The sequence below is a fragment of the Panthera leo genome, chromosome C1 (assembly GCF_018350215.1).
Source record: "Panthera leo isolate Ple1 chromosome C1, P.leo_Ple1_pat1.1, whole genome shotgun sequence".
In the NCBI taxonomy this organism is placed as follows: domain Eukaryota; kingdom Metazoa; phylum Chordata; class Mammalia; order Carnivora; family Felidae; genus Panthera; species Panthera leo.
In genome coordinates, this window is record NC_056686.1 from 217,125,053 (window position 1) to 217,147,518 (window position 22,466).

The 22,466-nt window shown below is 59.8% G+C and overlaps 1 protein-coding gene across 1 annotated transcript in view; it reads left to right on the forward strand.

Moving 5' to 3' along the window:
* MLPH (melanophilin) overlaps positions 1–21,345 on the forward strand; it is a 71,180-nt gene extending 49,835 nt beyond the window's left edge. The window contains exons 8-18 of the mRNA XM_042948719.1: positions 1,396–1,499; positions 2,667–2,783; positions 3,917–4,118; positions 6,177–6,316; positions 10,803–10,988; positions 11,257–11,412; positions 12,854–12,946; positions 13,482–13,559; positions 15,126–15,183; positions 17,214–17,314; positions 20,251–21,345. Of these exons, the coding sequence (XP_042804653.1) occupies positions 1,396–1,499; positions 2,667–2,783; positions 3,917–4,118; positions 6,177–6,316; positions 10,803–10,988; positions 11,257–11,412; positions 12,854–12,946; positions 13,482–13,559; positions 15,126–15,183; positions 17,214–17,314; positions 20,251–20,277 (1,262 nt within the window). The 3' untranslated portion in view covers positions 20,278–21,345. The remainder of the gene's footprint in view (positions 1–1,395; positions 1,500–2,666; positions 2,784–3,916; positions 4,119–6,176; positions 6,317–10,802; positions 10,989–11,256; positions 11,413–12,853; positions 12,947–13,481; positions 13,560–15,125; positions 15,184–17,213; positions 17,315–20,250) is intronic.
* The last annotated feature ends 1,121 nt before the right edge of the window (positions 21,346–22,466 follow it).

Here is a 22,466-nt window from a genome sequence, read left to right on the forward strand (position 1 = left end):
TCAGTCTGGGGGGGGGGGTGATGTCACACACACACACACACACACACGGGCCTCCATATTCAGTCTGGGGAGGGGGGAGGATGTCACACACACACACACACACACACACACACACAGGCCTCCGGGAAGCACTTCTACATTCCCGTGGTGCAGATAGAGTTCGTCCCTCCGTCTTCTGTCTGGCAATTTGGGGTGCATTCCCTCAAGACTGCCACTGCCCAGAGAAGCGAAAATAATTACCCAGGCTGCCGGCTGCGCAGTTCTGAGGGGGGCAGAGAAAGGCTTGCAGGGCGCTCGCAGATACGTGCAATTCACTGCTTGCTTGCACATGAGACCTCCCCGCACCCAAAGGCCCAGGGGCTGAGGGCCGGGACACAGGGTGGGGGCATGCAGGGCAGCACGTGCTGGGCCAGGTCCCACAGGCCTAAGCACCCAGTGCCGGCCCTTGTGGCCCCTGAGAGACGGCGGGTGATCCACCCCAGGGCCCATTTCCTGGATCCCTCTCTGGTGGCCTAGAGGGGCAGGCTGGGCCAGGGTGAGCAGGAGAAGAGGGGGAAGAGGTCTTGACAGGGGACCACCTGGGTGCTCAAGTGAAACAGGGGGTCTGGGGGGCCGAGAAAGGAGGGGTGGGAGCCCCGGGGCTGAGGCTCACCTCCGTCCCAATTGTGTCTGACGCCTGCAGACAAGCAGATGAACTGATTGTGGGTGAAGCAGTCCATCTGAGAAAACATGACGTAGCTAGAGCCCTCCTTCACCCACCACAAACATCAGTGATTCCGACTCCCCAAGAGGGAGCCGATGAATGGGTTTGTAGGGTGACCCTCGACAAAATTGATGCAGAATAATAGCTTTCTGCTGAGATTCAGACCAGTTCTAACTGATGCTTGGCTAGGTCTTTGTAAGGCCAGCAGATGGCCTTGCCTGGAAGTGTCACAGTGGGTGGGTGGATGGATGGGTGGATGGATGGATGAATGGAGAATGGATGAATGAGTGGGTAGGTAGATGGATGGGGATGTGGATAGGTGGTGGGTGGGCAGGTGGGATGGATAGATGGGTAGGTGGGGGGGCAGGTGGGTGGGTGGTATGTATAGGTGAATGGTAGATGGATGGACAGCTGGTAGAGGGTGGATGGATGGGTGTGTGGATGGCTGGTAGATGGGCAGGTGGGCAGGTGGATGGGTAGGAGGGTGGGTGGGTAGACAGATGGGTAGGTGGGTGGGTGGGTAGATGGATGGGTGGGTGGGTAGTAGATGGGCAGGTGGGATGGGTGGATGCATGAGCAGGTGGGTGGGTGGATGGATGAGCAGGTGGGTGGGTGGATGGATGGGTGGGTGGATGGATGGTTTGCCCCCATCTTCCCCTCCCTGGGTGGACTCATGCCGGTCTCCACTGCAGGTGGGCCTGAGCCAAGCCCTGGAGAGGGAAGTGGAGACAGTGAGCAGACAGAAGAGGATGGAGAACTGGACACAGTGGCCCAGGCCCAACCCCTTGGGAGCAAAGTAAGTCTTCCCCAGTCACCCCGCCCCTCCCCCACCTGGAACCTTGGGCTCAGATTTCCTAAAAATCTCAGTGCTCTCCACTCCAGCAGGAGCACGAAGAGCCTGCCCCCCTCTGCCATGCCCAAACGGTCCGTGAGACACTGAGCAGCAAATGAGAGCATGCTTTCACCATGTGGTGTCACCATCAGAAACCCCGGGGGCAGGCTGCGGGGTAGGCAGAGCCTGCTGCGAAGCCTGCCTGGCCCGCGGGTCAGGGCCCCGGGGGCCCGCGTGTCAGGTTGTCAGGGCAGGCAGGGGTCCCAGAGGGCGCGCTGGTGTCTCCCAAGACGGCCTTTGCATCTTTGAGGGAAGCAAGGCCCCTTTAGACTCCCCTCTGTGAACACTTTTGCTTCTGTTTAAAAGCCAACCACGAGCCTTGCCTTTGTTGGTGTTTGTTTCTGTCTTGAGAACAGCAACTTATTTTTCAGTTATTTTTGGTGATAGAGAAGCATCTGGGTGGGATGACGGAAGGGGAGCAGCCTGGGGCAGGGGGACAATGATGGAGCCACGGGGAGGAGGCCAGGGTCTTTGAGATATGACACTGGACACGTCTGGCCAGTCTACAGTGAGAACACTGTGTTCCTGCCTCATCCTGAGCTTAAAGAGCACTAGCCAGTGTCTAGAATATTCCCTATACAATACCTTTAAAGGATCAAGATCATTGTGAGGGAGGATTTCAGTAGACGTATGCCCTTCATCTGAACAGCATGGAACTCTTCCCCGCCTCTGCACCCCCACGGCAGGTGCCTCTCATTTGTCTGAGCCTCCTCCCCCCCCACCCCAGACACCTCCCAAGGGAGAGAGGCACCTGTCGGCCCTCAAGCAGACTGCCTGCCCGCCCCCCACCCTAGGGCCGCGGTGCTCCGGGGCCTGTGTCCTCAGTACTTCTGAGCAGCTAGATACCTCTCCTGCTCCTCTAGGAGATGCTGAGGAAGCAGGTCTCGCAGGATCGGGGGAAGGCGCTCTGGGCCCCTTGGCGCGGCCTTGGAGCTCCTTTGGGTCTGTTTCTAGTGCGGGAGGTGGACATATGCCCATGGAGGCTCCCACCCCAGGACTGAGGGGGCCCCCGTCCTCTCTGTCAGACTGACCCTGACTCCCCCCTTCTTGCCCGTGTCTACACCTGCTCAGAAAAAGCGCCTCTCCATTCACGGCTTGGACTTTGAGGCAGACTCTGATGGCTCGACTCAGTCCTGCGGTCACCCCCCGTATCTGTCCCCGGTCCCGATGGCCACAGACAGCCTGCAGGTCAGTGGGCTCTCATTTCTGCCCCCGTCCTTCCCGGCCACTCGGGGCCCCGGGGGGGTAGGTGGGGGAGGGCACTCTGGGAAGGAGTCCGATGACCATGGCCAGTATCAGGGCACAACAGGCCAGGGGAGAGTTGGGGAGGGGGCCCAGGGTCTCTGCAGAGACGGGGCTGGCAGCTTGGGCAAGTGGAGTGCAGGATGGGAATTAAGGCTGGACAGACGAAGGGGCCGAGGGAATTCGGACTGGCTGCTTATCCCAGAAGGCAGAAACCCCGTGACTTGGGAGGGCCAGGAGAACGGCTTCTGCCCTGGAGTCCGGGCCTGACGTGTGCCTGGACATCCATCTGGAGGTACCCGGCCGGAGCTGGGGCAGGGCCGCACCTGCCCCGGCTGATCTGCAGACTGCTTTGGGGGAGAGGACAGCAGGGCAGGGAGCCGGCACCCCAGAGGTCTCTGGGCCCCAGGTCCTGCTCCGGCCACAGGACCAGCCGCTGCTGTCTCTGTTTCCCGTGGCCTCCAGGGCCTGAGGACTGCTTCCTTCCTGCCCCCCTCCAGTTGGAAAGGGGCTGGGGCGCGTGGTTTCCCGAAGTCCTCAGCACCTTGGTTCCCTTGGGGTGACGGCACAGCAGAGAACCCTCTGCCGCCTGAGGAAGGGAGAGGAAGGGAGAGTGTTGGGGTTGCAGCCAAGGGGCCACCCGGGAGCCCTGCCCGCACTCACTCTTGCCCCCCCTGGCCTTCTAGGAGTATTAAGGTGCACGCAGTTAGAAAAATGCACCCGCCCCCAAAAAAGATAACTTCCCCATCCGTATTCTCAAGGGTTCCATCTCTAGGAGGGTCAGAGCCCCCAAGGCTGTCAAATGGGTTTCAGTTCCCTTGTGTGATGAGGGGTCAGGGCATCGGGAGCCCCAGCCTTCCATGGACACATGATACAGAGTGGGCAATAAATGGTTTTGGCAGAATTTCTGAAATCGAAGGGAACTGAGTTGGAAGGGGGCACAGCAGATGGCTGTCTAGTGTGCGGTCAGTCGCATGATGTCTGGACACCCCCAAGACCGGGACTGGAAAGACCCCGATGCCAAGGAGCAGCCCCCTCCTGGAGAAACGTCCCGCAACTGGGGGGTCCTGTGTGCTCAGGCCCTCACAGGTGAACCCCGTGCCAAGGACACCTCCCAGGAGGCCGTGGTCCTGGAAGAGGCTGATGGCGGTGCCCCTGGACGCCACCCTCATCCAGAAGAGCAGACAGACAGCCTCTCAGCTGCCAGACAGGACACCCTCACTGAGCCCCGCTTCCCCAGACAGTCCTGCACAACAGCCCTGGGGTTGGCTGTCACACCCGGTAGGTGCCCTGGCTGGGGTGTGCAGGTGGGGGAGGGGAAGTAAAGACCTGCCTCGAGGTCCTGATTCCTGCAGACACACTGGCCGGTTTGTAGCAACTCCTTCCTTCCCCGTGATTGTCCAGCACGGCCAGTCCCGGCTAGCGCCATCAACACCGGCCTGCTCCGGGCTGGGTGCTTCTCTCGCAACGCTCAGAATACCCAGCATTAACGCCTCAACTGGCCACACAGCTCTAACCCTGACGCCTTTTAGGGAGGATATGGACCTGGCTTGGGGTAGGGACACGCACGTTTCCCTGAAATGATTAGGATCACTGGTCACCTGGACCAACAATCCTGACCAAAGAACAGGGCAGCTCCAAACCTGGAGACCGATGGTACACTTGGGGACCAAGAGTCCACTTGGGGCTGGTTGGTACACTCGGGGACAGTGGCACAGGCTCCATTGGGGCACTGCTTCCCCTGGCCCACCGTTGGCTCCCAGCTGTGACTCAGGAGGTCTGTACATGCCCAGAACCTGGATTTGCTCAGTGTAATTTCGTTGTCAGACAGTTCGCTTTGTAATGAAATCCTGAATCGCCGTCTTTTCCTGTGCCCTGTGGGCGTGTGGGTTCAGGAGTTGAGACCCCCTACTGATGTCGCAGTAAATGAGATCACGGTGGCCGCGCAGCCTTCCTGCTAATGAGCCCCCACGTGGCCGTGGCGTGGGGCCAGCTGCCGGGGAAATGTGGTTAACACACCGTCTGCCAGGAAATAGGTCCTTTGTCCGTTTTCCCTTCTCATTATATTACAGGGACATAATCTCATGGTCTGAAGGCCGATTAGGACGCGGGAGGCATTTGGGAGGCATTGTTCCCTCTAATCAGTGAATAAATGTATCTATATTGAACAGGTCGTAGGATGGGGACTTGCACAGACGTGGTGTCCCTTCCCCTGCCCCGTGATCCCTGACCTCCCGGAGCACCCAGGGCGGCGGGCGGGGAAGGAGAGGCCGAGGGAGACCGTCCGCGCTGAGCTCCAGCCCCGGCGTTCCTGACCAATAGTTGCTCTATTTGACCGATGCTAACACACGATTTGCACCTCGTCCCTTAACCGGGGAGCAGCTCACGGGACGTACTGGAGTTTGATCGGCCGCGTTGTGTCGGGAGCGCACATCACGGCCTGCAGGTGCATCACCTGAGGTGAGATGTGCTGCCACCTGATCAACCCGCTTAGCCATCGTGACTCCGTTTCCTCATCGCCAAGAGGGGCGCGTGCCCAACGCGCGGCACGGTTGTAGGCGGAAAAGAGACGGTCGTGTCCGCTAAGTGTTACCACACAGCAAATCGTCACCAACACAGCGGCTCGAAATCTCACTGTGGGCGGAGTCCAGGCGCCCTCAGCACACGGTGTCCCAGGCTAAAACCTGCATGCTCCCTGCACTGGAGTCTCGCTGGAGCTCGGGGACCCTCTCCCCAGGCTCACTCGGGTTCTCGGCAGAGCTCATGGCACCCGTGGGGCCCTGCAGAGCCGCTCCCGCCGTGCCTCCGGGCTGGTCAACCCTGAACGCACCTCGCGTGGCCGTGTGTGGTGCCGTCCAGGCTGCCTGGGGCTGTGGGTGAGGCGGTGGGGACGGCGAGCTTCCCCCCACGGCTGGAGCCCAGGACAAGCACGGCCGGACACCCAGGTGGTCCCTGCCCTCCAAGAGTCTGGCATGAGAAACGGCCCGGAGTGCCCAACGTGGAAAGACTTGTGATGCCTCCTCCGCTCGGGGAAACTCCCCAGGACCCACGTGTGCCACCCTCCAGGCACGTGGACAGGGGTGTGCTGTAATCATCCCCCGCCTGCTGCTTTGCGGACCTGGCTTCCTCCTCTCCGGGTGTCACCGCGAGGGGCCTGAAGCTCCTTGCGAGAGGACACGCAACGAGCCCCACTCTTACTTCGATTTCAGGCACTCCGCTCCCTGACCTCAGGGGGCGGCGGTCACGCCTTCGGTTTCTTTGACCTCTTATTGGGAAAAACGTGTCCACCGGCTTTTGGCTTTTCACCACAAATAATTCGAACCCACTGTCACTCCAAAGGTCCGGGCGTCATCAGCAGTGAGCGGCTCTCCTCCCGGTACCCGGCTGACGAAGGCACCTCCGATGACGAGGACACCGGGGCTGACGGTGTGGCCTCCCAGAGCCTCACGTGGAGGGACTGCGCCCCGGCTGAGAGCCAGGTAAGGCAGCTGGGACGGATCCATTCTTGCCGTCGCTGTGGATGGAGGCTTTTTACCTTCACACCAAGTCACGGCAGAGGAATCAAAGCTTCTGATGTTTCATTTTAATTTTTTTTAACGTTTATTTGTTTTTGAGAGAGACAGAAACAGAGCATGAGTGGAGGAGGGGCAGAGAGGGAGGGAGACACAGCATCGGAAGCAGGCTCCAGGCTCTGGGCTGTCAGCACAGAGCCCGGCGTGGGGCTCGAACCCACGAACCGTGAGATCATGACCTGAGCCGACGTTGGACGCTTAACCAGCTGAGCCACCCAGGTGTCCCAGTACCTGATTCCTTGTGATGAAAATGTTTACTGTGCACCCTATTAAGCATTATGTCATTTATAAGAGGAGGAAATAATCCGTCGATCTATACCTTTAGCAGACTTTATGCAGCTTTTAAGAAAACGTAACTTACAACACTTGGCGCCTGTTGAATGAGTGCGACTCACTCACACTGCAAGCCCTGATTTATAAAATCAGTGACAACATTCCTGTGAGTACCCAGGTTTCCTTCGCGGAATTCAAACCATGATCCCGTTTACAGACCACCGATTTCGGTTTGAGCAGGTACACTTAACTGGGGGGAAAGGCAACAATGCTTTATATGAGGCCGTCCTGACCGCTAGGTTGATAAAGACTCATCAATGATCCTGATAAGGTCTCGACTGCTACGGGTGAAATCGTGAGGCCGGGCCGTTGTATAACTGAGGAGCCCAGAGGCAGGTTGAGTAGGAGAAGGGCCCCCACTCGGGATGGAGAACTCCGGACTGTAGCTCAGCCCAGGCCGGTCTCAGGCACATTTGCAGGAGCCAGGATAAGTGCTGGTTCAGCCTCCCGTGCACCATGATGCATGGCACGGAGCTCCTCCTGGGACCCTCCCCCAGGGAGGTTTGAGGGGTCGGGGATGCCTCCGGCGAGCTTCCCTTCCGGGCACCCACGGACTGAGCTCCGGGCCGCCAGGTGGAAAGACTGAGCAGATGTTGAGCGTGTTCAGAAAAGGCAGGAAGAGGACGGTGGAGGACAGTTGCGGTCGCTGCAATTCAAGTAGCAGATGGTAGGGGCAGGCGAGGGGCCCGAGCTGGGAGGGGCTGCTCCGCAGGGGACTTGGGCCTTCCCCGGCCCCTCACCCCTTCCGGGCACCCGGACGACCCAGGAGGAGCCTGACTCACAGCCACAGGCTCCACGGCGGGCTGAGTCCTGGCCGTGGGTAGACCGGCGCTGCCCAGGACCATCGCTGACGGATGGAGCTGCCCGGCAGGGCCTGGGCTTTGCTGAACCCACTGTCCCCAGGCTCCCCAGGCTCGGCTGATGTAGGAAAGGTCAGGGTTTCCTCTAACCTCCATCCTCTCGCTGCCGAGCCCCGGGACACGATCTGCCGAAAACAGCGGCAGACTTGGAGAAGGAGTCCTGTCTTGCACTGGTTTTGAGGAACCACTGTACGTTTTTTGTTGTAAAATTCATGGGGCTAAAAAATGTCAGCAGGACAGAAACATGGTGTCTTTGAACTCAGCCTCTCCAGAGTCACAGCTGACTCCCCTTCCTGGGATGTCACCCAGAACTGTCCTACAAGCATGGGCTGGAAGCTCTCCTGTGCCCACCTTCCGTCTCTGGAAACAGTGCAACCCCCGCCCCCCCCCCCTTCTGCCCTGAGCTAGGCAGGGTGTGAAAGGCCCTGAGAAGGTCTGTAGTGAAAAGCCACCTGCCATTCTGCACCCAGAGTGGCCCACACTTCTTGGAGCCTGAACCCCCTTTTACGGAATAGCAAGGAAAACACTGGCTCAAGGAAGTGACCTTTGACCAGACCAAGGCTTGGCCCCAGGAGGGCCGGGGGGGATGGTGGTGGAGGGGGGAGTGAGGCCAGGGCAGGGACCGTCCCGTGTGGCAGGACCACAGCGGGCAGAGGAGCCGGATCGAAGACAGTGGGATACAGACTAGAATTGCCTCCTTTCAGTCAGTTTTTAATTTAACGACTGTGGGAACTTGCAGGAACACGCACGCGCTGGTCTCTAGCCCTCCCAGGGCCGGCCGGCCTTTGTGCCTCCTTGAATCCTTGAATTATCCCCCATTTCGTTCCTCTAGCTCATCTCTGGAATTTCCTGTCTTCACTTATTTTCACTGACTCCACTTTGAGCGACATCTCCCTTCCCCTGAATCTTCACGTGAAGACAACCGGCTGCTCACAGAGCTGGTGCAAAGGGCAGGGGGCCCGGCATGTGGGTAAAAGCCTGGGACAGACTCTTTCAGGGGACCGTGTGAGAGCCGCTGCAGGACCCCCCACGCCTGCCTGCCCCCAGAGCATTGTTCCTGAACCCAGACTCACAGACACGCCCTGGGGTGCCCAGAGTCCTTGAGCATGATGCGTCCTGGGGTTCATCGGCATGTCCTGCTCTGGTGCCTGTCTCTGTCCTGTATTCAAGGTCAGGGCTTTCTGGATGAGGGATATTCAGGAAAGGCCTTCTGTAAAGAATTGCTCACGCCAAGAGAAGGCCAGCATGGGTGTGAAGGGCGCTTCCGTGGGGCTGAGATCCAGAAAGCCGGGAAACCACAGCCCCGGCATGCACCCCCACCCCTCCCCGTGGTGGGGTGCGAGCCCCCACTCCCCAAACCCAGCCTCGAGGCCCCTGATGCTGGGCACAGGCTGCAGACTCTGACTCGGTTTCCCCGCAGAAGCCTCACGGGTGCCAAATTGTGGTGGTTCCATTTTAATCCACGGCCTGTGTCTGCGTTGTGTTTATAAATTGCAAATTTCGGTTTTGTTGCCTCCGAGTTGAAAGCACCAGGTGTCCGTGCCGAGCTTTATGTCCGTATGTGTCCATGAAACGTGGTAAGGCCGACAGCTGGAGCCCACACAGGGGCGGAGGCCGCCAGCCAAGCAGCTGCTGCTTTGGGCAGAAAGGACGAGGCCACACCAGCCTCGTGGGGGTCCCTCACCAGTGCCGGAGAAGCGGGCGTCCCACAGGGGTTCCGGGAAGGGGCTGGCGGCCGTCCACACCAGATGGAAGACCAGAGTGGTGTTACAGTTACGGTGTCCACGCTGTCCTGGACGCCTCCTACCTCCTCCTGCCTCGGGAGCCCGGATGCCGCCAGGGCCCTGCTCAGAGCAGCCCTGGGCCCTCAGATCCCAGCCGCGGCCTTCCGGCCTCTCTGTGGCTCCCTGCTGCCCCCCAGCCCCAGATGAGAACTTTCCAACTCGTCTTGGGTGCTTTTCTCTCTTTGCCACTCTGGAGGTGACGTTAGACCATGATGGCGTCAGGACTCTTTTTGGGCCGTGTGGTGGCAGGACGTGTCCCACGCATGCTGCTCTCGGGGAGACGAGCTGTCTGTGAACACTGCCCCCGCCTCCCCCGTATCGATCGCGCCTCCGGCCACCCGATGCCACCAGAGGGGGGCTCCGTCACCAGCCGCCACTCAGACTCAGACCGAGTCCTAACCGAGACCCTTGCCTTGTGTCACTCACCTTTCCGCTCTTTTCCGGGCAGCTTTGGCTGCTTGGGGCCCGTGGCACTACCGTGGACACCAAACTAATGACCTGCCCCACAAAGCAAAAGCACCTTCCTGTTCCACAAGTGCCTCTTAAATGTCCTTTTTAAAACCAGGTGAGCCACGGAGGGAGATAATGGCCGGAAGGACGCGGAGGCTGGGCTTGGAGGAAAACCGAAGGATTGATTTTCTCGGGTCCTGGTCTGGGAGCTAAGAGACTCTGGTGACTCAAGAGGCTGCTGACTCAGGGGACGAGGAAGTTGTGTTTTTAGTTGTTTCAGGTGTTAGTGGTCCCTCCTGGCCCGCAGTGACCCCTGCTCTGGCCAGCTGACGACTTTCAGGTCAAGCAACCTGGCGTAATTCATTGGCGCCTTCCTGTGCGGATGGGGAGCGGCGGGGCCGTGTCAGACGCCCTTCAGATGCAGCTTCCTGGTCTTGCTGAATTTGTCACCTCCCCTGCTGTGCTCACCCCCTTACCCTCTCTGCTGGGATCACTCCCAGCTTTCTCTTGGTGTTCCAGAACTTTCTGTGTCAAAATGGGCTTCGTGCTTACCCTTCCCAGCTCACGTCACGCATGGCGGCCTTAGCTGGCCTTCTGCTGCTCAGTCATTTGTGCCGTGATGGGTGCCTGGTGAGACCGGACTGTGTCCCCCGGCCACCCCCTCGGCTTGGGGACCTGATTTGGGGCTAGAGGGAAGAAGCGTCCTCCCGTGGTGAAAATGTCCACGAAGGAAAGCTCAATGTCTAGTTCACAAATCGTGGGTCTTTGGCGTGGGTGGTGGCAGGATCGCTGGGAGTGCCCTCCTACCCTGACAGCCTGCTTCCTGAGGGCCGGGACTGGCCCCCCAGCACGGGCACTGCGGACAGGCTCTTCTGGAGCGTGGACAGAGACCTCTCCCAGAGCCCTGCCTCTGAGCACGGTGCACACAGGGGACCAACTGAACACAGACCCGCTTGTGCATTTCAGCATCTCACCGGCCACCAGCCCACAGATGCCGACAGAGAAGAAGAGACCCTAAAGAGGAAGCTGGAGGAGATGACCAGCCACATCAGTGACCAGGGGGCCTCGTCCGAGGAGGAGGGGAGCAAGGAGGAAGAGGCAGGGCTGAACAGGAAAACCTCCATCGAGGACCTCCCCGGGGCAGCCCCAGAGGTGAGGCCACCCGAGCGCTTGGCAAGACCTGGGCAGAGGTGGGGCCAGGAGTCAAGGGTTTGTAACCAAGCCACTGGCCCACCCCAGGCAGGAAGCCACCCCCTCGGTGGGCACTGGGCCCCAGCAAGAGCTGCACGGGGGACCCAGCCCCCACTGGCCGATCAGCTCTGAGTTCAGGGGAAAAGAGTGTCGTAAGCCTGGGCCCGTCTTGGGGAGAGCCCTGCGGTCTCTCCCGCTGGTGGTCATGTTCCGTGCTCCCCTCTCCTAGGTGCTCGTGGCTGTGGGCCAAACGTCCAGACAGGAAACAAGCCCCCGGGGTCCTCAGGAACTCATGCAGCCCGGCAGAACCACGGACCAGGAGCTGCTGGAGCTGGAAGACAGAGTGGCCGTGACGGCCTCTGAGGTTCAGCAGGTGGAGAGTGAGGTAGCCACTAGCCCCAGGGGCGGGCGGCTCCCCTGGGGCGGCTCCCCAGGCCCTGAAGGTCTGGCAGCCGTGGACAGTCCACCCGAGCTCCAGAAGAGGAGCTCAGGGGTTTCTGGGGGAATCACCCAGTGCACTACCCTGGCCGCCATCCCGTTTGCCTTGGAGAGAGGCAGGCAGGGTTTTCCGCCCTTAGGAAGATGCTGGAGGAAGGGCTTCCCAGGAGGAGGGGCTTCTCTAGAAGCAGGCTCAGGACAGCCCTGGGGCTCAGGACCAGACTGTCACCCGAGGGACATCCTGTGAGCCTGAGCACGGGGCCAGGGCTTGAGTTGGGTGAGGGTTGTGTCCGTACCATACAAAGGTCGAAGGGCAGAGCCGGGGCCTCCCAGAGACGGCGAGGTGACCGGGCTCGGCTCTGCCCTCCCCCTGGGGGCCTGCAGGGAAGAGAGGGTCTCCCCCTCAGGCTACAAGGGGAGCCAGCACTTCTGCTCATCAGCAAGTGCTCTCCAGGCCCAGGAGGATGGGGCGCGTCCCCAGAGCTGTGGACATTAAGGGGTCAGGTCAGCCCAAGGACTGTATTCTTTTATTCCTTCTTGCCCGGCAAACAGTTTTCAAACTCCTGAATGTGGCGGGCATTGTGTAGGACACAAAAGACACAGCTGTAACATTCTTAGATGGGGCCTCTGTCTTCATGGAGCTTACGCCTGTAGCAGGTGGGGACAGAGGACAGGCCAATGATGGAGGAACTCAGTTCACGAAGAGAGCCGTGCAGGCAGGAAGTGACGGTAGCCCGGCAGAGCGGTCAGGTGGGCTGCTCAGGAAGGGATGTTACAAGAAGAAGGCAGCGCATACGTGCAAAGGTCCTGGGGTGCTGTCGGACTTGGCATGTTCAGGAATCAGCAGTGAAACCCTGAGTCTGGGGCAGAGGGAGCGAGGGGGCGGGGGTGCGAGGCAGGTCTGAGAGGAGAGCAGATTCCAGAGAGCTGTTGGAGGGATCAGAACAGGGGCAATGGGGCCTTGTTTCTGTTTCCAGAAGTTTCTTCTGGCTGGTGTGAGAGCTGGGGTCGGGGGGTGATTTGAAATGATGCCAGGAAGGCAGACTCTGCCCGACGCCAGCCAAGCCTTTGCCCATAAAATGTAGCCCCGTCCCGTAGGGCTGCGGTGACACGGTCCCTGATCACTGCTGCTTCTTCCATCCCTGTGGGAGCCAAGCTCCCTGATGCGCCAGAAAAGGTCCAGAGCCCCCCTGCTCCTGCCTGGGGTGACCTACAAGGAACACCAGCCCCCTCCCGATGGCCCTGCAAGATGAATGACAACGGGACCCCAGGAAGCGCCTCTTGAGGGGAGACAACGAAATCAGTGAATCAGCAGCTGCCCTACCCGGGCTGGGACATTGGGTTGGCACATCAGAATAACGTCCGTGTGCCTGTCCTTTGTCCCCCAGGTTTCTAACATCAAGTCCAAGATTGCCGCCTTGCAGGCTGCCGGGCTCTCGGTGAGACCCTCGGGAAGGCCCCAGCAGAGGTCCAACCTCCCGGTGAGTGCGGGGGGCCAGAGCCCGCAGGTCTGTGCCCAGCTGGGTGTGACGGGAGCAGATGGCTGGGGACGGCAGGGCAGGTCTGGGGCCAACGGCCTCCTCCCCAGATTCCAGCTGGGGTTTCCAGGCGGGTCACAGCAGTGGGGAAACCTGGCAGGCCAGCGGAGGATGGTCCGGGGAGGGCCCTAGGTCCCACTGCAGGGAAGATACAGGACGCCCGGTGCACCTGAACTTCAGATAAAGGACACATCATTTTCTAGTGTAAGTACATCCCGTGCAATATTTGAAACATTCTTATAAACAAACATTATTCGACATTTGTCTGAAATTCAAAGCTAACCAGCCACTCTGTGTTTTACTTTGGCAGGGTGCAGGGGTGGTGCAGGGGGGTGTGGGGGGGGGGTGGTTTGCTGACGGGCCGAGTGTTTACAGAGAACAGGCATCCTGTCCTTCGGTCCCTCCGGCCTCCAGCCCTCCTGTGACAGGGGTCAGATAAGCAGTAATCAGGTACAGGCCTCTTCCTCGTCCTCCACAGATATTTCTTCCCCGACTCGTTGGGAGATTGGGCCAGACTCCTAAGGATCCAAACGCGGAGCCTTCGGATGAGGTCAAGGTATGTGTCGTTCCGAGAGTAAGAGGTCGGCACAGCTTTTTCCAGAAGGTTCCAGGGAGTGGTGGGGCTGAGCCACACAGAGCTTGCTTTCTCGGCCGGTCCCTCAGGGTGGCTTCCTCAGAGGCGCGTGCTGAGACAGGGTGACCGTTGACGTGTTTGTTGGGGACACCCAGGAACACCCAGCTGGGGCGCGGGAAGGTGGGACAGAGAGGGAAACACAAAGGAAACCTCCCACGGTGGCAGACCCCACGCAAGGGGTCCTCAACTCGGAGTAACGCAGCACAGTCTCCTGTGCAGGGCCCGTCCGTCATGGACGACATCCATTCTGGGCTCTTCTCCCAGGCCCTGCGCAGGCCGGCGGGTTCCAGCGGCCTGGGGACGGGCCCGCATCTAGGGGAGACAGGTGCCGACTCAGCGGCGGGAGCAGCAGAAGCCCGTGTGTGTGTGCGCGTGTGTGTGTGTGTGTGTGTGTGTGTGTGTGTGTGTGTGTGCGCAGTGGCCCAGGGACCAGGACCATGGGCGACGATGGCACTATTAACAGCTGCAGCATGCAGGGGAGGGGCCGGCCTGGGAGGGAGCCAGATCTCCTGGGTGTAGGGGTGCGGGTGCCACCCCCAGTGCCCCAGAAAGTATGGTACCTGCTCCCAGCCCTGCCTGCCGCCCGCTAGGAGCCGTAGGGAACATCCAGTCGCTTCTGTTTATCGTAACGGTGACGCCGGGTAGCTTTTCACAGTTGGGAACAGCGTTCTTCCCCTCCTTCCAAGTGGCGTTTACAAAGCTGGTGAGTAGACACTGGTGTTCACCCTGTCGTAGCAATGAGCAAACAGAAGCTCGGGGAGGTTGACATCTATGACTGAGATCACGCAGACCGTAAGTGACGGAGGGGGTCTCAGCCCAGGCCTCCCGGCCCTGACCTCCCTCCCTCTTCTTGGATCCTTCCCGATCTGCCCAGGGAAGCCCGGCCCCGAAGGCCCCTGCAGTGGGTCTCCAGGGGCAGCCCACGGAAGGAGCCAGGCAGAATCCCAGGTGCCAGATTCTAGGGAGATTTCCAGGGGAGCCAGGCCAACTGCTCGAGCCCGAAGGGGGCAAAACGGGGAGTGGACGATCCCCCGGCAGAGAGGCAGTCAACAGGAAGGTGGGACAGAAGGGAAGGTGTGGGGGCCCCCAGCCGTGAGGAACAGTTCATCTTCCAGAGTCCCCGAGAAGGGGGCGCTGGCCCGGTTTCCAGATGAGTCCAGAGAGGAAACCCAAGTCGTCCACACCACGGGGGTGGGGGTGGTGCCTGGATGTGAACCGAGGTCTGCGCGGCTGAGACGTGTGCCCTCCCGACTGTCCGCCCACAGTTGACAAGCATAAACCTCTCTTTTATACTCTGGCGTTTGGTGCTTTGTGTACCGACACCATGTATTTTAATACGACGAAAGTTCAGATGCTGCCTGAGAACAGGAGACGGCTGACCTGATTCTCTAGAATCTGGAAGAATGATAAAAAGTCCAAATTTGGCTCCCAGTGCGGCTGAGAATTACAGCAATTTCGCGAAGCCCAGAGACTTCTTCTTTCTTCCAGGTGATGACTGCACCCTACCTTCTGAGAAGGAAGTTCAGTAATCCCCCAAAAAGTCAAGGTAAGGGTTAGTGGTTTCCCCGGTCCCCGTAGTCCTGGGAGGTGAGCTCAGGGCCGTGAAAGTGGCCAGTGGGAGTTCTGCATTTCTCTGTAATCCGGGGGACACGGCATCCCATGTCCCTGTGCCTGGGACACTCCCGGGGCCACTCCGGCCACCGTCGGGGAGCACTCCAGTGGGTTGGTGTTCTGGATAACTGGAATTTGCTGGTTGAGCATGCAGAGGTGGGGGGGGGGGGGTGTTGCCCTGTGAATTGCTCTAATGCTGTGCTCAACCCCCCCACCTCCTTATGCAAAGCACAGAATATACCTTAGCCGCCCTTGATGTCTCCATGGTGACTAGGACATCAACTTTGTTCCAGATGGAACAGGATGGAAAGCCTGGCTGCCCCCATCCACAGCACGTGGCCGGGCTCTCAGGGAATCGTATACTCGTCCGTTGCTCCCCTTGCAGCCTGAGCGTGGTTCACCAGAAGAAAGCGGCCCCCTCCCCCCGTCAGGGTCCAGTCCCTCCACTGCCATTTGAGTCCCTTCGCCACCGTGGCGTTCCCCTGTTATCCCTGCATCTGAGCTCTGTCCTCACCACCCCATCATTACAGCCCTGTCATAGCCATGGTCCCAGCCCAAGCTCTCTTTCCGTTCCTGCTCTGCTCCGGAACAATCGTTGGCTCCCACCTGCCCACAGAATGGGTGGGATTACTTAGCACGGGCTTCCAGACCCTCGCTGCCTGTCCCACACAGGAGCCCTGGGAGCGCTTTCCTCCACACTGGACAACACACACCTCACAGCCACACGTGGGGTTCAGAGCGCCCGGTGCAAACACAAGCCTCCGTGCCTTTGCCTGGGCCGGGCTTTCTGCCTGGGGCGCTCTCTTCCTTTCCCACCCGCCTCCGCCTTCAAAGCCCTTCCAGGCCAAGTGCAGTGCCTCCTCCCAGGGCGTTCTCCTCCACCTCCTCGGGCACGACTTTGAGCATCCGTGTTTGCACCCAGCTCACCTCCGTGCCGGCCCCCTCCTTCCGCCCCAGAGCTCCCCAGACACAGGCAGGTCAGTCCAGAGACACGGTGGGTCCCGAGGTCCTTTGAGGCGAATCCCCGACTCAGAGCCACCGGCCACGTGACGGACTTTGCCAGAGACACCACCTGCCACGGGGCCAGCGGGAGGTTCCCGGGTGCGCTGACGCTGGGGGCGCTCCCAGCAGGTCTCAAGGCTACAACCCAAGTGGAGGCCCACGTTTCCAGCAGGGGGACGAGCGATGAGCCCCTTGTCGGTCAGAGGCCTCTCACCAGTCCCAGCCCAGGGCACCTCGCCGCCGGGCCCCCTAAAGCCGACGGGCATTTTAGGGTCTAAACGGCACAGGCGAGGCTGCTCGCCTGCCACCACGGCCAGCCCCGGCGGGGGGCTTCTCGCCATCTGCCAGAGGGCCACCCCCACGCGGGCCGCAGGTCCCCACGCCTGCAGTGACGGATGGGAAGGGCCACGTGTGGCAAAGCCAGGCCACACGCCCTCTGCCCAGCACAGAACCATGGACGGGTTCGCCAGCCCCCTGCCAACGAACAAGCCACCACCCAGAACCCTTTGCAGCATCTGCCGATTTCCATGGTGTGAACACCTCCCCCGGGGCTGATCTCAAGCTGCCGCCTCGATGTCCCGGAACTCGGGGCTGGGAAGAGGGGACGTGCCCCCCACACCCCCGAGGAACAGGTGCAGTGTGCCAGGCGGGGCCCACGCCACACCTGCCAGAGAGGAAGGGGGGCTGCCTGCCCTCCCCCGGGCTCTGCTCGCTTGTGGCCACGCACGCAAACAGTTCACTAGGGTGTGACCCCAAATGCCTCGCTCTAAGGGGCGGGGTCCTGAGACCCCCGCAGCCCGTGTCACATCACGGAACTAAAGGAGAGGCCGTGGCAGTCTCTGGAGGCCTGGTGAGGTGGGGCTTTACTGCTCCAAGGCAAGGGAGAAAGAATTGGACTGAGTTGTTGCACACCTGCCGTTGTTCACTTGCACACCTGCTGACGTGCCTCTGTTTCCCCTAAAGATAAGGCTGGCGACTCCTTTGACCGGCATTCAGCGTACCGCGGATCCCTGACGCAGAGAAACCCCAACAGCAGGAAGGGAGTGGCCAACCACAGCTTCGCGGTAAGCTTTGACCTTGCTTCCTGAGGCCTGTCAGATTTACAGATTGGCGTTAAGACCGCGGAGCAAAGAAAATAGGGATAAACTGACAAGTGCAGTAAAACCAGCAAAAATTTAAAGGAAAGTTGAACACGGTTTCTTAAAGGTACCAGAATACACCGGTGATAAGGGTCTCTGCCTACCCAGGGATGGGTCTCAGCTCGGGGAAGGGGACCATCCATGGAGAAAGGACACTCAGGGGAGGGGACCGTCCATGAGACATTGAGGACACTCAGAGGAGGGGACCATCCATAAGACAGTGAGGATAGTCGGGGAAGGGGACCATCCACGAGACAGGACCCTCGGGGGAGGGGACCCTCCACGAGACAGGACACTCGGGGGAGGGGGAGGGGACCATCCACGAGACAGGACACTCAGGCGAGGGGACCATCCACGAGACAGGACACATGGGGGAGGGGACCCTCCACGAGACAGGACACTCAGGGGAGGGGACCATCCATGAGACAGGACACTCAGGGGAGGGGACCATCCACAAGACAGGACCCTCGGGAGAGGGGACCATCCACGAGACAGGACACTCGGGGGAGGGGACCATCCACAAGACAGGACCCTCGGGGGAGGGGACCATCCATGAGACAGGACACTTGGGGGAGGGGGAGGGGACCCTCCACGAGACAGGACACTCGGGGAAGGGGACCCTCCACGAGACAGGACACTCGGGGGAGGGGACCATCCACAAGACAGGACACTCGGGGAAGGGGACCCTCCATGAGACAGGACACTGGGGGGAGGGGACCCTCCACGAGACAGGACACTGGGGAGAGGGGACCCTCCACGAGACAGGACACTCGGGGGAGGGGACCCTCCACGAGACAGGACACTCGGGGGAGGGGACCCTCCACGAGACAGGACACTCAGGGGAGGGGACCATCCTTGAGACAGGACACTCGGGCGAGGGGACCCTCCATGAGACAGCACACTCGGGGGAGGGGACCCTCCACAAGACAGGACACTCGGGGGAGGGAGAGGGGACCATCCACGAGACAGGACATTCGGGGGAGGGGGAGGGGATCCTCCACGAAACAGGACACTCGGGGGAAGGGAGTGTCCAGGAGACAGTGAGAACACTGTCCTCATAGCCCCACCGGCTTACCGGTGCTGTAAAGGTCATTCAGCAAACCGCATGTGCAGATGCTGGGTCAGGCTGTCCCAGGGTCTGTGGGAAAGAGGTCAAGGCGACCCCAGCGGCACGTCGCAAACATGGCACTGTCACAGCTCAGAAAAGCTGATCTCTTGGGACCTCAAGGCCACGCCCACGTCCTGGGGATGGACGTGATGAGTGGGTGCCAGTGGTCACAGTCAAGGCACAGATGGCTCTGCACCCCCACCTCCCACCGGTGACTTATTCTCTCCGTGGACTCCGGCTTTTAAAAAGGATTTCAAAGCCTCTCGTGATAGCGATACCCCAATACAGGGATAAGGCTGTCCCTAACTGTGTGAGCCTCGTGCTGGCAGACGGGGATGGGGGCGATATGGCCGTCATTAAGCTGCACCGACGGGGGGACGGGGCCGTGTGTAGGGACAATGACAAAGAACGGAGGTGCCCCGCGGGCCCCACCTTCACCGGAAGGAGGCATCGGGACTGCGGCTGGAGCATGGCCATCCCCGACGGAGGGCTGATAACCATTAATAAGAAACTTGCCAACAGGGATTGAAAACCTAAATGCTTTCAAATTAGAATATACCTCCCTGTATTTCCGAGTCTTAAGTTTTCAGATACTTTCCGTCCACTCACCCCCTTTGATGAGAGGCCAGTGCCACTGACCCAGCTTCAGAGCTGGGGAAACAGAGGTAGACAAGTTGTGTAAAAACCCCCAAGGGGATTGACTACATGTTCATGTGTCTTGTGTACACTCTGTGTGTGCACGCTCGTGTGTCTTATGTGCGCACTCGTGTGTCTGTGCGTGTGCACACGCTCGTGTGTCTTGTGTGCACACTGATTTGTCTGTGTGTGCGTGCTTGTGTGTCTTGTGTGCACGCCGGCATGTCTGTGCGTGTGTACACGCTCGTGTGTCTTGTGTGCACGCTCATGTGTGTGCATATGTGTGTGCTTGTGTGTGCATGTGTGTGCTCATATGTGTGCACGCTCGTGTGTCTGTGTGTGCTCATATGTCTATGCATGTGTGTGTGCTCGTGTGCCTGTGTGTGTGCACACTAGTGTGTCTGCACGTGTGCCGCGCGTGTGTGTGCATGTTCATGTGTCTATGTGTGTGCATGCTCGCGTGTGCACGCTTGTGTGTCTGTGCACGTGTGCGCTCATATGCCTGTGTGTGCACACTTGTATGTCTGTGCTTGTGTGCACGCTCATGTGTCTTAGGTGCACACTCATGTGTCTGTGTGTATGCACACTGGCATGCCTGTGCGTGTGCACACGCTCATGTGTCTTGTGTGCATGCTCCTGTGTGTGCATATGTGCGTGCTTGTGTGTCTGTGTATGTGTGTGCTCGTATGTCTGCACGCTCGTGTGTGCATGCTCATATGTCTGCATGTGTGTGTGCTCATGTGCCCGTGTGTGCACACTAGCATGTCTGTGCACGTGTGCCACGCGTGTGTGTGCATGTTCATGTGTCTACGTGTGTGCATGCTGGTGTGTGCACGCTTGTGTCTGTGCATGATCATACGTCTGTGTCTGTGTGCACGCTCATGTGTATTGTGTGTGTGTACCCTCGTGTGTCTGCATGAGTGCACTCCTCTGCACGTCTGCGCACCCTCATGCATCTGTGCGTGTGTACGTGCTCATATGTCTGTGCACGTGTGCCCACGCTTGTGTGCCTGTGTGCGCTCTCGTGTGTGTGCACGTGTGTGCATGCCTGTGCGCACATGTCTGTGTGTACACCCAGCTGTGCACAGCCACGCCTACACGTATTTGTGCTTCGCAGAAACCCGTGATGACCCAGCGGCCCTGAAGGGGGGTTGTCAGAAGAGGACGGAGCGACCCCGGGGCCCCCGCTTTCCCTCCACCTCAGCCGTCACGTTCCTCCGCCTGCCGTGCACTTTGTGCTGCGCTCAGTCCAGCGGAGAGACGCGACGGAACAGCGTCCATAATGGAACCCCGCCTGCGAGGGGACTGCCGTCGTCAGAGCTTCAGCTATTCGCCCACGTTCCCTGACGCCCTCCGACACCACCCCTGCCGGCCTGCTCTGATCCGTGAGAAACATCTAAGCTGACACTCTTTCCTTTAGGACCGCGTTCAACTTTTTGAAGGACACAAAGTAGAACGTTCTCAGTGTCATCTTTCAGCCCTTTCCCTGCTGGCTGGGACAGTAAAGGGCTGGCTCCGCGTAGCACCTGCTATGTGTGTGCCCCACACCGTACCGGAGCACGAGCAGGTGTGTGTGTGTGCGTGTGTGTGCGCGTGCGCAGTCAGACAAGGAAATTGGGCGTCAGGGCAAGTGACTGAACTCATGGCCAGCTGACAGAGAGGGATTGATCCCCGCCCCCCGCCCCTCACACCTATTCTGCAAGTTCGTCTGTGGCTCACAGACCAGGAGAAATTCCACTGGGGTCAAGGGCAGAGCAAGCACGTGGTAGCTGGTGAGCATCTGATCGATGTCCAAGCGCAGGTACAGAGGACCTGCTGGAGAGGTGGACGCTGGGGCTCTAGACAGGCAGGACGGCGGGTTCCAGCCGGCACTGCCACTCCTGCGCTGGCATCCAGTGGGACAGGGGAGCAGGACCGCTTAGTGATGCCTGCTGCCCACCTGTCGTCAGTCTTGTAGGTGAGCTCCGAGTGCTCCTCCACCAGGACAGCCTGGGATTCGGGCTTACTTCTGGGCATCTGTGTGGCTTCTCCAGCTTTCAGGGGAGCCCACTGGGACCCTCGGGGCTGCCTTGGAACATGGTAATGGCACCCCCCCCAACTGAGCATCATTACATGCTTCCCAGAGACTCTTTACTCCTTGGGTTAAATTTAAGCCCATTTCTTTAGGTTTATTTATTTTGTGAGAAAGAGAGAGAACATGAGTTGGGGAGGGGCAGAGAGAGTGAGAGAGAATCCCAAGCAGGCTCCGCGCTGTTATCGCAAGGCCCCACGTGGAGCTCGATCCCACCAACTGTGCGATCGTGACCTGAGCTGACATCCAGAGTTGGACGCTTAACCGACCGGGCCACCCAGGCGCCCCGCCTTTAAGCCCATTTTGCAGAAGGGGACACTGAGCCCTGTGTGTGAGGCAGCCTGCCCTGGGAGCTAGAGGCTACCACGTGATGCTTTCTAAAGTGACTTTGGGCCAGCTTGAACTTTTCTCTCTTAAACCGCTCGGGGACGGAAGGGAACGAAAGGCAGGTGGAGAACAGAGGAGAGCGGGCGAGCCTGTCTTCTGACCTGACGGGGGTCAGAGTCCCACCCCCACCCACTGCCGTGCAGATCCTGGACCGCTAGCTCTGCGTTTCCACTGAGCCCAAAGGCGGCGGCCGCAGAGGTCACGCCGTCCCCAGGCCCGCCCGCGGGTTTCAGAAATCAGTTTGAACGACTGGGCTTCAGGTTATGCCGGGGTCTGTACAAAAGACAGACGTGAGGCCCCTTCTCTGGATGGAAGCTGGTGCAAATACGTAGCTCCTAATTCAGTGCTAGAAACGATTAAAAGCTTCCTACAAATGAAAGGAGATCAATGGGGGGGGGGGGGGGGGTACACCTCTCCTTATCCACAAAGTAAATCAAAGTCAACGTGAGTTCCTAGGAGTTAGAGAAGAGACGGTCTGCCGGCCGTGTGTCCCCGAGTGTTCATGTAATAGGGACAACGGGTCCCAGGTACTACTTGTTCCTCCCGGAGGGCTTTATTAGCCACGTTCGTTCCCCCACTGCCGACTCGAGCGCCATCAGAGCGAGAGCACGTGCTCATTCACTCATTCACTCAGCGGCACCACAGAGGCCCGGTGACCTGTGCTGACCTGGCGGGCGTCCTCCCAGCCCCCGGCACCGGTCCCTCCACCCCCTCCAAAGCTCCTCTCCAACCCCCATCAAGCCCCACGGCTCTGCGCACCTGTGGGCTGGAAGTGCAGCCAATTCCACACCGGAGACCAGCCACCCCCTCCTCCAGCTTCTCAGAGTCCCCCTTCCGGCCGAACTTGGCCTCACCGCCCCCAGCCCCTTGCTGTG